This window comes from Sebastes umbrosus, chromosome 2, assembly GCF_015220745.1.
Source record: "Sebastes umbrosus isolate fSebUmb1 chromosome 2, fSebUmb1.pri, whole genome shotgun sequence".
In the NCBI taxonomy this organism is placed as follows: Eukaryota; Metazoa; Chordata; class Actinopteri; order Perciformes; family Sebastidae; genus Sebastes; species Sebastes umbrosus.
In genome coordinates, this window is record NC_051270.1 from 1,481,152 (window position 1) to 1,495,442 (window position 14,291).

Here is a 14,291-nt window from a genome sequence, read left to right on the forward strand (position 1 = left end):
TGAATGTGCCTGTAGTGTTGGTTCTTGTCTCTAACTTCCACAGAACTCACTCAGCTTGTACCTGCATGGTTCAAAGCTCTTGTTTTGATTTTTTTGTTATTTTTAACCCTCTGGGACCCACAGTAGACTCGTTTTTATCTTCTTTAGGGGGGTCCAGGGGGTCTTTAGGGGGAGATAGCAGGTCAACAGTAGATGTCACATAGAAGTGGTGTTCATCATCTGAAAGCTGAGAACCTGAAGATTAATTTGAGATGCACTGAGTGTCAAGTTGTTCTAGTCATGAATCAGAAATAAACATGATTAATTAACATAAATAATGAAAGTGTATAAGAGTGTAGAACATTATGATAGAAGTATATGATGTTCATCTCTATGCTCTATTATGTCTCATAAGTTGTTGCAGCAATTTTTGGGTTGATACCATTTGTTACACAGATTTGGTACTAAATTTAACCTTTTTTAACCACTGGAGAATTGATAGAAATGATCAATAATCCCTCCAAAATACCACATTAAGACACCAAGACCTTGAGGAACACCATAGAAAAAGACATGCTGTGATTTGGGATCAAAAACTTTGGACATTTTGGAGATTTCTGCAAGAATTGGCATTTTTCGGTGATTGGATGGCGAACACTTCTGTTCTGTAAACTGCTCAGAAACCCCCTTATTGTTAATCTAGCTAGGAAATCCATCCATCCTCTGAATGCTCTAGGTCTCTAGTCTGATCCATCCATCCTCTGAATGCTCTAGGTCTCTAGTCTGATCCATCCATCCTCTGAATGCTCTAGGTCTCTAGTCTGATCCATCCATCCTCTGAATGCTCTAGGTCTCTAGTTTGATCTATCCATCCTCTGAATGCTCTAGGTCTCTAGTTTGATCTATCCATCCTCTGAATGCTCTAGGTCTCTAGTCTGATCCATCCATCCTCTGAATGCTCTAGGTCTCTAGTCTGATCCATCCATCCTCTGAATGCTCTAGGTCTCTAGTTGGTGGTTGTAAAGTTTCATGAGGCTGTGATTATCCTAGAGGTCACCACAAGGTCATTTTATACAGTGAGGTCAAGTTTTTAAAAATAATGGTCTCACTACAATGTAATGTCTCCTATGGGGACTAACATCATCACACATGAATACAGTTGGCTCATTGGATCCACAAGAGTCAAGTTGTTTGCCCCAACCTGCATGTGATTATCATAAAGTGGGCATGTCTGTAAAGAGGAGACTCGTGGGTACAAATAGAACCCATTTTCATTCACATATCTTGAGGTCAGAGGTCAAGGGACCCGTTTGAAAATTGCCATGCCAGTTTTTCCTCGCGAAAATTTAGCGTAACTTCGTTACATTATTTAACATTCTTCCTGAAATGCTAACATGACGTAGTTGGTACCATTTGGATTCCTTATCTTTTCTAGTTTCTCTCTAGCTCTATAATTGAGCCTGCTCCAGCCACTCCGGCGCCCTCAAGGAGTGGAAGAGGTTAAATTACTGCTGTACAGCTCCACAGAGATGCTAGCATGGCTGAACAGAAATGATGATGTTTCTTCATCCACCGTCATCTGCAAGCATCGAGCACACTTTTGTTGTCAAATGCATTAAAGGTGCAACATGTCACTGAATAGTGGGTTAATACTGACTGTTACTCCCAGGCTTGTGAACATGAGTGATGCTTTTTAGATGAAAGAATTTGTCTTAACAGTTTGAAATCAATGTATGCATAAATAATCTGGATTGCTGTCGGCCACCTGACAGAAATTCATAGCATGACAGCGACTGTCCTCTTTTGTTAATACGTGACTCCTGGTAGCCGCAAGAAATGGTAATAAGGTCAGAGAAGCTAAACGAGGCACTGTGCTAATTAGTCTAATAAGCAATTACATACTTTTCACTTCAATTTCACTCCTGTAACAAAACGTGTTTAATAGATGATAGAATAGCAGGATGCCGATTAGAGGAGTGCTTGACAGATCTCAGGTTAAGTATTTCTGTGCTGTTGTTTTGAATCCGTGTCGGAGCGTAGTCGTCCGGTCTGACCCGTCGTTACATAAAGATGAAATTAAAACGCTGTGAGCCCGGAGCGGGAGACGTGGCCGCGCAGCAGAGAAGAAGTTACAAGTTGGTTTGTAGCTGTGAAAGCAGAAGGCAGACAGATGGCAGAGACTTGTCAGTACATAAAGATGTTACGTTCTTCCATGCATTCCGGTTTTCTTTTATCTCATGTATGTGTTATTGTGTGTGTGTTTATCAATGTCTAATGTCGTCTGCTGTCTCCCATCTCATCCATCCAACACGACTTCCTGTGGAGAAGCTGGTGTTGAAAAGTGCAAAGTGTAAGTTTTGGAAGCGTCCGGGCTCGGTGAAGGCAGCACTTTAACAGTGGCCCAGTTCCATTTTGGCAGCAACGACCCCCTTTTGTCCCCTTCACTTCCCCTCAGGTTGTTCCATATGTCACAAGTAGGAAAGAGCGATATCTAGGCTACATCTCGCAGTAGAGAGTCGGGGGGGGGGGGGCAGATTTCAATTCTTGTGTTCAATTTAATCAATCCTGGGGAGAAGTTGAAGGAAGGTGTGATCATTCTGCATGGATTGCTGTGTGTGTTGTGGTGGTGGTGGTGGTGGGGGGGTATCTTTGTGTGTCACTGCTCTAAATATCAGCACATCCATCACATCCCTCCATCTGGGGCAGCAGGTATACGAGGAGGGTGATGTCTCTTACGCTGGGCATGCACTGCGATTTTAGCCCGTTTCTGGCCCGAATGTTGAGCCGCACGACTCATTTTAGAGTCGGACCGAATTTCATCTTTGTCGGGTGTCGTTTGCCGTGCAGAGTACAGGGGGGGCGGAGGACCGATTACCTCCTCCCGACCAGCCGTCCGACAGTCGGATGAATTTCTGACATGTCAGTAATGTTGGTCGGTCGTCCACAGGCTCTCAAACAGTTGAAGCAGAGCCACCAGCGTAGCTATCAAGATAACAATGTACAGTAGATGTAATAAAACGTAGCTAGCTTACCTCCAATTCTCTCTGCGAAATGGACAAGCCTACTGTCCATGTCTTCCTCGCCACCATATACGCCGGCCGGCGCCTCTTTTTTTAGACGTTTCAGCAGACAAGATGGCACAGATGATCAAGGAAGCAAGTTTCTGCCTTGTTTGCACTGTGACCTGTACAGACCTCTGCCAGCTAACACCATGGATGTATAAGAGAACTGGATACAGCGTTGGAGGCGGGGCCTCGTTCAGTCCTATGAGAGTTGCTCAGTGGAGCATGAAGCCTAAATGGCTCGACTTCCGTCTGGAAAAGTACCCGGATCTTGGGCACATGGACCATGCGCAGTAGCGTCCGCTCGGTCACATGACTCGGTCACGGGGTCCCAACGTCACGCCGTCTTCACGGCTTGGCGCTCCCGTTGGGACCAACGACCGACACTCTTCCTGGGGGCTTGGCAAACACACTTTACCTGCCTCGGAGCTTTCAAATCAATCTTTATTGACAACTATCAACAGCCAGAACGGCCCGCAGGAGCCGGCAGGACGTGTTGTATTTGATCTATTTTACATGTACAGTGTGATCACTCAGGTCGTGGCTGATGATCGTGCCATACAGTGTGATCACATAAATCATGAACTTTGGCTTTACATCGCAAACGATCTGGTCGTACAGAGTAGGAAGCACACAACAACATTTCTGAAATGGTACAGTGTATGCCCAGCTTTACTCACACACGGTTCTGTGTTTTTGCATGTGGTGGTGGGACTTGTTTCTTGTCTGGTTTAGGCCTGTTCTCAGCTTATAATTGTCCCATTTTAGCTGCAGATGACAACAATAACACAAGTTTTATGTTTTAGGTTCATTTTCTTAAAATAGATTTTCTTAAAACAGCTGGTCAGGTAGTTTTTATCTAACAAACAGGAGGAAATAGTGCATGTGTTATGGGGACTATTTTCAGTGGCGGATTGAACCACATTTAGTGCTCTAGATATGTGTTTCCCAAACTTTTTTTCTGGGGACACACTTTTTAAAAATGACAAATCATCATGACCCGATTCACAACAGGCATTATATCTATTTTATATACGTATATACATGTATGTATGTATGTATACACACAATACTTGTATATATAACCCACTTGGTTTCAGGCAACAATTGAGTTGTAAACATTTTCCTCTAAACCTCCTGAAGAGCTAACCCTAAAACAAAGACCAGAGAAACATCAGAGAAAAAAAATAATAATTGAGCAGCAGAACATGATCTTATCTTTCTCCTGACCCATTAATCATTTGACAACCCTCCAGATTTATCTAGTGACAGACTGGACAGACTACTATCGCCCAGACAAGAGTACAGAATACTTTTTCCTTTTGAAACAAACAGATAACTCAAGATTCAATCATGTACTGCCAAATCAACCGCAGTTAGTTTGAATTTGTTTTCTGTTGTTGCAATGACCACTACAGACATGAATTAATTTATAAGTATAATAATATAAACTGTACATATCATCTCAAAAGTGTCAAGTTAGCTTGTAATCCTGTTCTAACTGCTCTGATTCTAGGACGCTAAATTAACAAGTGCATGATGTAAATTTCTCTGAGGGGAAAGGGTTCCTTCAGTAGTCTATTATTCTGTCTCCCCATCGTACTGTAAAGGCTATAAAAAGGTTAGAGTGGCTAACCTTCCCCTCCCCGTGTTGTTGTTGTACATCCATCCATTAGAGCGCTGCAGGCGTCCCTCTGGCTGCAGTACATACTCAGCATGCACACTCTTTTTCTGTACCTGGAGGCCTGCACTCAGTCTTAGCTGCAGCTGCTACAGAACTCATTTCACATGAATGTAAGGAACCATTAAACATATTAGCAACTGGGAGTTCACACTGTAAGAGGCTTCTGCTTTATAGGCGGGAAAACCCTTTAAAAAGGTGTGCATTTGATCGGAAAACAAGGCTGTGAGATCTTTATCTGGTCGAGGAAATACTTCAAATCACTTCCTCAGGGAGCCTCGGTTCTGCTCATCACTTCTGCTTTATTTTAGGATAAAAATATGAATCAGTATTTCTTGTATTGGCATGATTATGAGTAAAGACTGAAATGTAATGCAAAAATCTGACCAATATCATGTCACTTTATCAAGTGACCTAGAAACATTATCACTGTTATTTAAAGAGAAACCTGTACATAACAGGTTATTGAAAATAGCAATAAAGTTAGCAAGACAGCATTTATAACATTAAAATTATTATTAACAGAATATTATTATGTTAATAGCACTACCATGTTCAAATTATTATGATAAAGGCTAGCAAATGATAAATTCAATGTATCTTCACATATATAAATGAAAAGACTTGGTTACTGATTTTAAAATAATAATAATAATAATAATACATTTTATTTATAGAGCGCTTTTCATGAAACTCAAAGACACTTTGCAGAGTTAAAATAAGAACATCATAATAATAATAATAATAAAACACAACAACATTAATGACACATTAATTCCAAAAAGGTGAGTTTTGATTAAAATTAAAATAAAATCTGAAATAGTGTTTGTTAGCTGATCATATAAGCATGTTTTCCTGCTTTATCCACATACATGAGTGATGTTAACAATCTTTTAACTTGTGTCTAACTTTGTCTTATGTTAGATTATGTGTTAAAATATTAGGTTAATCACTTTGGGAGTGATGACAGGCTCCTACCTGGAGTTTAGTTTGAATCACAAATTGTGCTTTAATGGAAAGAAATCATAACAAAATATGTAATATGAAGGTTCCAATGGAGCAAATGAATAAAAGTCACAAGTATAATGTTAACTGCTAACATCGTAAATACTCAAATATAAACGTTAAAAGTAGCCTAAAAGAACTGTAACTGTAACTAAAATGTCTGGATGCAGATTAAAAACCTAAAAAGCTGTGGTCTGGTTTAACATGCATCCTCCACATCAGCTGCTGGAGCTTTGGTAGAAACAAAAAAAAAGTTTTGCATATGATGCCACCTACTGGTCACTGTGCAGCGTTACATTCATAAATCCTTCCAGCAATGACATGATGTCGTTTTAGTGTTAATGAACACTCTCTGAAGACACTTCCATCATCACTCCAGTCTACCACTCTTCTGTTTTAGTCCATTATTACACATCTCATTAACTTTACATTAGCTACACCCATTTTTATGTTTTTAGAAAGACGTCCTACCTTCCAGACAGCTGTTGGTTTCCATTCAGGACAGTTTGTTGTGAAAATCATATTTATTGATTGTCTTCTTAACTAGATTTTTATTAGGACTGCCAATCGATTAAAATAATTAATCAAGATTAATCACAAATAAATCACACATTTTTTTATCTGTTCAAAATGAACCTTAAAGGGAGATTTATCAAGTATTTAATATTCTTATCAACATGGGAGTGGACAAATATGCTTTGTTAGTACAAATGTATGTATATATTTATTATTGTAAATCAATTAACAACACAAATCAATGACAGATATTGATCCAGAAACCCTCACAGGTACTGCATTTAGCATAAAACAATATGCTCCAATCATAACATGGCAAACTGTAGCCCAACAGGCAACAACAGCTGTCAGTGTGTCAGTGTGCTGACTTGACTATGACTTGCCCCAAACTGCATGTGATTATCATAAAGTGGGCATGTCTGTAAAGGGGAGACTCGTGGGTACCCATAGAACCCATTTACATTCACACATCTGGAGGTCAGAGGTCAAGGGACCTCTTTGAAAATGGACATGACAGTTTTTCCTCGCCAAAATTAAGCACACGTTTGTAGTGTTATTTAACCTCATTATGAGGAGAAAACTGAGCCTGCTACAACTTAATAACCATACGTTGCATTATTGCATTAAAGAAATTAGAAGTGTTAAAACAAATTTGCGTTAACGTGTTAATAGCAATATTCCATTCACATATCTGGAGGTCAGAGGTCAAGGGACCCCTTTGCAAATGGCCATGATAGTTTTTCCTCACCAACATTTTGCGTTAAGTTTGGGGCGTTATTTAACCTTCTTCACAACAAGCAGTATGACATGTTGGTACCAAAAAACTGAGCCCGCTAACCTCCGAAAGATCGATTGCACTAATGCGTTAAAGAAATTATTGGCGTTAAAATGAATTTGCGTTAACGCGTTATTATCTCGTTAACTCTGACAGCCCCAAGTTTTATTTTTATTTCTTTAATTGAAGACCAACGAAAGATAGAAAATGACTACAAATCGGTGTAAACTTTTTTACATTTTAACATTCCCTACTACTCCTTCACCTACCTCTCCATCATCTCCTACCCTCACATCCAGCGGCTAAAGAGACAGAGATATATTCTTTTTCAGGAGCCTGTGGAGAGTAGATCAGAAATTAAATATCTGCTGGATGTGTAAAAATAGGAAACTGTTTGCTAACCAGGTCACCCGTTAACTTTTATAGATAATATGTCAGTGTGTGGAGAGGCCAAAAAGAAAGGTTCTGCAAGTAATGAATTAACAACATTTATATTCAAGATATAAAATCAAATCAAAAGCTTTATGAAGTATCCATAGGACAAAGAGATGGCAAGATGTGAAGTTAGCGTACACATTGTTTGTAGTCAGCCCCTCCACGCTTTAAGATCATCTTGGGTTGTTTATTAAAATGAAAAGTTATCTATGTGACTAACCTGTGGTCTGCTCTCTGTCCCTCTCAGGCCGCCCACAGACGACTCAGGAATGCGTAACAACGCCGCCGCTGCTGCCCTCACCTCCACCCCTCCCAGCAGCCTCCCATCCCAGACGCACCCCTGCAGCCCGCCAGACTCCGGCTCCTCCCTCACCCCCTGCTCCTCACTGCCGCCCTCCGTGTCGCCCACTCTCACTGACGTCTTCGGCCTGCCCACCCCGCCCATGGGCAGCGGCGGCGGTTACAGCCTGAGCTCCTCGTGCGGCGGCAGCGGGAGCTCGCGTTCCCCGTCGCCGCTCACGCTGATGCAGGCGGTGGCGGCCTCAGGAAAGCCCTTTGCCTCCAAACCCATGGAGCTGTGGAGCAAGCTCGACGTGGCGGACTGGCTGGAGAGTCTCAACTTGGGGGAGCACAGGGACGCCTTCCTGGACAATGAGATCGAGGGCGCCCACCTGCCGTCGCTGCAAAAAGAGGACCTGATAGACCTGGGCGTGACGAGGGTGGGCCACCGCATGAACATCGAGAGGGCCCTCAAGCTGCTGCAGGACAGATAAGCCCTGAGGAGACGGGGTGGCGACGTGCGGAGTCAGGGGCCGAGGAGAGGGAGGTGTCACCGATCACTTTTACCAATCTCTTCATCAGACATAATCGTTGAACTGGGTAGGAGTTTTGTCCAAGCTGATGCTGCCTCTTGCTGTTTCTGTCCTCTCTCATCCTCCGCCGCCCTCATCTCAGCGCTCCGGTCTTGTCCGCCCTCTTCTTCCTTCCCACCGCCCTGAGCATCAGGGGATCATGGGATGTCGGGCGGAACTGCAGGAGGGAGAGAGAAGAGAATAGCTGCTATGTCACATCAAGGAGAGCGAAAGCAGAGGAGGCCAGTACGAAGGACCGACCAGAAAACAAAAAAACTCTGGAATAGTGTGTACTCAAACGCTGGGAAAATACTCGTCTGGAGGTTTATTTCACATAAAGACTCGTGCTCACCCAACTGCTTTGGAATACTAAAGACTTTTTCCATACACCCCGGTGTGGGTGCATGAAAAACCAGCTGAGCTGGTCGTTGCTCCTTTTCTATCTTTGCTAGAGTTTGTTCAGAGAATAATATTTCTTCACTAGAGTCCTACCGGAGTTATATTTCTGGGTGCATCTAAGGTTGTAGAGAAAATTTGAGATAGACTCCATTTTTTTTTTTGCTTTTCACCTGTTTGTGTCAAAATAAGAACATTAGCTGATAAATAAATACTAAACCATATCTCGTGTCCACTCACACACACACACACACACACACACACACACACACACACACACACATACACACACACTTTATGCACAGTACCACACACTGACAAACGAGAACACACACTGTCTTCACACCCGAAGCATGTACACACACACCGTTACTGCGATGGCCTTCTTCTCCTGAGAGAGAGCAAAGCGTGGAGAGAGGTGGTCACCAGAGGAGGAGCTCCGCTGTAGCAGGGGCCCCCGGGGGCCCCTCGCCAGTCTACACCCGCCCCGGTGTCCACCTCATCATACAAGGAAAACCGAGGGGAGGACACGAGGTACAAGACGGACGGACAAACGTTGGACCAGAATAATTCTCACCTTGAAATGGGTTTTACCAGCTTGTCTGTCTGTGAAGGGCGTCCTGGTGCCTCTTGGCTTTTCCTTCTAGTATTGTGCGTATGTGTGTGTGTGTGTGTGTGTGTGTGTGTGTGTGTCACTGGTTGACCCAAAATATCATTAAGGCCAGTTTAGCTAACTCCATGGATCCGCTATATAGGCCACAGTATAGGGAAACTAGAGCTGTTCTTTACTTTTCTACTTCATTCTGTCAAATCTCCTTCCACTTCACGGTTAGCAGGTCAACACTAGGCGTTCATGTGGCCCCGCGGTAATGCTAACGTATCAAACACCCTGCGTGTACGTGGTAGAAGTTGAGTTTTTTTTTAAGAGAGAGCATTTAAAGGAACAGTTCGATATCTTTTGGAAATGGGCTTATTTGCTTTCTTGCCGTGAGTTAGACGGAGGAGATTGATTCCACTCTCGTGTCCGTACTCTAAATATGAAGCAGGAGACGATTAGCTTAGCATAAAGACTGAAAGCAGGGGTCAACAGCTGGCCTGGCTCTTTACAAGGTTTTCTTTTTAAATGAGTGAGATGTCTCGACAACTATTGGATTGATACCATGAAATTTGGTTCAGAAATTCATGGATGAATTACAATAGAGAGGCGAAGTCCAACCCCTTTCCGGTGGACCACCACGGGACCTTATTTAGAAAAAGCGTATGAACGGTAATCAACGGAGAGACGAATATTTATTTGATCTTATTTGAATTTTGCCATGAATCACACATATGATGTTTGTCAATTTAGAACATCATTTTGCACGTCCAGAAAGTCTCAGTTTGTCGTAGCGCCATTTAGTTTTGTGTGAAACCGCTCAGTGAACTACATCTCTCGATTCGCACAATGAACATCATCAACACGAGCCAGCTAGCTAACGTAGCTATGTTCCACGCACACATGAAACGTTATCTGACCTGATGTGTTTTATTCAGCGACTCCTGGTCTTTTTATCAGGAGTCGCACACACCGGCATCGTAGCTTCGGAGAGAGAGACGTCACTTACGTACGTGACTTTTGGGTGTGTCGTCTTTCTAATGACGTATCTTCACAGTCTGATACCTCAACAGTTATACAACAAACTGAGACTTTCTTAACTTGCAAAATTATCTTTTAAATTGACAAACATCATATGTGTTATCATGGTGTAATTCAAACGGGATCAACAAAAATATTTGTCTCGTTGACTACCGTTCATATTTTTTCCGAAATAAGGTCCCATGGTGGTCCACTGGAAGGGGCGGGGCTTCACCTCTGTGGGATGGATTACCGTGAAGTTCGGGCCAGATGTTCATGCCCCCCCTCAGGATGAATTGCAATAACTTTGGTGCTCCCACAACTTTTCCTCTAGCGCCATCAAGAGGTCAAAAATGTAATTTTTCAACAAAATATCTGCTAAACTAATGTGTTGTCAACGTGAGCATGTTAGAATACTGATGTTAGCATTTAGCTCAAAGCACAACTGTGACTAGAACAGACTCGCAGAGCCGTTAGCATAGCTGGAGACTCTCATTTACACATCGGACAGAGCCAACAAAGCTGTTTCCAGACTTTATGCTAAGCTAAGCTAATCTAATCTTCTCCTAGCTGTAGCTTCACCTGAGAGGGATATCAATCTCTTCATCCAAACTCTCACCAAGAAAATGAAAAAGCCTATTTTCCAAAGTGTCGAACTATTGAAGTCTGTCGTTCGATAGCATTTTATTGACTTTGAATCCAGTGTCAAATCCTTTTTGGAGGCCTTTTTTAGCTTTCAACAATTTTAAATAACACAAGTTATAATAAGCAACCTAAAATTTAAGAACTCATGGGTTGACATTTAAAGAGCTAAAACTCCAGTTTTACCAGAGAAATGACGTGTTTTCTATATAGCTAAATTAACATTTTGTACATTGTTCTTTGTTAATAAAAAAAAAGAGCGAGGAGATTTAAGACTCAATAAGAGATTCGTTAGCATTAAGTTAACTCGAGTCCAACCAGATCCCAAATGAACCAAACGGCGTCCCAAACTGGAGCAGCTGTTTAGAGGTACAAGCCTGTGATTTTGGAAGAGAGAGTCAAGGGAAAATACTGTTTTAGACCGAAACAGCCTTCAGTAGAGTGTTTTCTTCTCGTGAAGAAGGCTGGAGACGCAACACCGCGTTAACATGGTTGTTGCAGACTAACTGGCAGCCCCCTACAGAGATCTTTTCTTATCAGCAGGTTCATTCTTTGTAGAGCGACTTCCGCCAGATGACGTGAAATCTCGCCGAACCGTTGGCTTTTAGAGCAGCTGGAGATTCTGTGGCTTCAGGGCTTTATGTTGAATTACGTGTTTCACGTAAATCCACATCATGCCTTGTCCTGCCCTCGAACCACTGTGCAAAACAAACAACCAGAGAACAACCTGACAGAGCCGGCAGATGTTCATCAGCGTGAGCCCTGTGTGAGATTAGAAAGGGATAGAAAGCATTTCTGATCTGTTGCAGATGAACTTCAGTCTCTGTTAACTAGACCGGACTATAAGCTTCTCCAAGTCCCGTATTATTATCATCCAGTCTCACTTGCAGCTCCTGCAGTAGAGACTGGGATTTTAAACTTTATTATAAGGGGTCCAATTTCAAACTAAAATCAGCATTTATAAAGCTGGAAATGTGTGTGTTTGCTAGCAATGAGTACAGGCTGGTCAGAAGTAGAAGTGCAGTATGTGTTGAAACGTGTATATAAGAGTGTTTAACAGGATAAAAAATGTCTATTTGATTATATGTATAGCTCTATTAAAAGGTTTAGAGGAAAAATTCTATTGATTTATAGTTGCCAGAGCTGACCTGACGACCACAGCAGTGGTCTCATTCGCCCCATCATCCTGCAGAGGATGCCTTAAATAGCTCACAGTTCCCTTCCTCCACTATATACCTGCACCACTGTCGGTTGTATAGCTCTATAAAGAAAAAAAGGAGCTTGTGTTTTACCTCAAAGTAGATTCTTTCAGAGCACACCTCTCGTGTGGTTTCGATATGTGCTCGACAGTAACCCAACGTCTGAAATATATATCGTTTTTAGAACGCCCTCATTTGGTTTCATATCACACTCCGCAGCTTCATGCAGCTTTCGAGGAGACAAAATGAAACATACACAAGCTCTGTGTTCTGTGAACATTAGCCGTATATATACGGAGGCTGGCACGGGACAATGCTGCTATAATCCTGTTCCTGTTTGAACATGTAACTTATTTTAAAAGCAAACAGCGACGTGTCGGAGGAGGTAGAAAAGCACAGTATTTTTAAAAGATTTGTATAGAGTTCTATGAAATTTTATAGAGGTTATAAGAACAAAAAACTGTTCAACACTGACGCGTGGATTGCCAAAAAACAAAATACTACATATAAAAAGATATTATTAGACTTATGGGTTATGTAAGAAGCAATATTTATTCTGAATGAATCTCCTTGGTTGTGTTTGATTTTTTCCCATTTTAAAAGTTACATATCATGAAGCGATCACTTGTCAGTGTTTTAATGAAGTGTTGCCTAAAGTAGATAGACTCTCTACTGCTGTAGAGATATTTTGGCCAATCAAGTGACCACAAAAACCCAGGTATCTTCTGACGACCACCATCTGCCTGACCAGACTTCTCTCATCCTCTGAAACCCCCTCAATCTAGAGTGTGTGTATAAAAAGAGCAAAAATGTGTACATTTAAAAAAAATATATATATAGGCCATCTTGGTAGGAAACTATATGAAATCTATATATATGTATACATACATAAAATCCACCAAAAAGATTAGTGGTGGCTGTTGAATTCCTTTATGTGGATCAACATTGTCACTAAGCCGTTTTCTCTGTGGAAATGTAGAGCTGAGTAGATGTAGTAGGAATCTTTAAAGAGCATCACCGTGGTGTGGCGCTTCACCAGGCCATGTTTTAGGACAGGCATGGCTCACTAACCCACATCCACTCCCCCTTCAAAACACTGCTCCCACCTTTATCATCGTCCAACATTTGGGTAACTGTTTTCTTTTTTTTCTTTCTTAAATAATAATTATTATTTTTTTTTCATTAATAGATTTTATTCTTTGATTAAGTCTTCATAGAGGCTAAGATGTTTTCAGTAATTTGTGCAAAAGACTTGTGTTCATGTTTTCTATGTTGCTGTAATTTTGTGCTACTGAATCATCATAGAGTCAACTAATTACTGAAATGAAAAGAGAAGAGAGAATTTTCCTGTAACTGCACTCTTGCCGTCCCCCCTGCCCCCCTCAAATCCTCGAGACTTCTTGTATGGCAACCAAAATTCACTGTAAGAAATAAATATAATATTGCACTAGTGTTGTATCCCTCTCAGTCCTTACAGAGCGGGCCTTGTTGGAGCTGTCAGCGTGGGTCAGGTTGGGTCAGCGTGTTGACACTGGATGGAGATCGGTCATCGCAGGCAGTCGGTTTGTGTGGACTAAAATAAACACGTTAAATCAAATGAACAAAGAAGCAACCGACTGAAGGGTTCATTTCTACTGGCATCATTTTAAGTGTACAAATTTATATTTTAAATGCTTTTTTTGTCTGTTTTTTTAACAGCTTGGGATTATGTTGAACATCTGGAGCTTCTATAATGTGACACCAGAATAATTATAGACTTCAACAGCCTTTATATACAGACGTAGGCAAAGTTGTTGGTACCCTTCCGTTAAAGAGAGAAAAACCCACAATGGTCACTGAAATAACTTGAAACTGACAAAAGTAATAATAAATAAAAATTTACTGAAAATGAACTAATGAAAATCAGACATTGCTTTTGAATTGTGGTTCAACAGAATCATTTTAAAAAACAAACTAAAGAAACTGACCTGGACAAAAAATGATGGTACCCCTAGAAAAGATGTAAAATAATGTGACCATAGGGACATATTAAACTAAGGTGTGTCCTGTAAATAGCATCACAGGTATCTTCAAACTTGTAATCAGTCAGTCTGCCTATTTAAAGGGTGAAAAGTAGTCACTGTGCTGTTTGGTGT

The 14,291-nt window shown here is 41.4% G+C and overlaps 1 protein-coding gene across 4 annotated transcripts in view; it reads left to right on the forward strand.

Moving 5' to 3' along the window:
* The window catches only part of LOC119503463 (SH3 and multiple ankyrin repeat domains protein 2-like), a 236,632-nt gene extending 223,025 nt beyond the window's left edge, over positions 1–13,607 (forward strand). For all 4 annotated transcript variants that reach the window (XM_037795273.1, XM_037795280.1, XM_037795288.1 and 1 more), the window contains one exon: positions 7,701–13,607. In XM_037795273.1, coding sequence (XP_037651201.1) covers positions 7,701–8,226 — 526 coding nt within the window. In that variant the 3' untranslated portion in view covers positions 8,227–13,607. The remainder of the gene's footprint in view (positions 1–7,700) is intronic.
* The last annotated feature ends 684 nt before the right edge of the window (positions 13,608–14,291 follow it).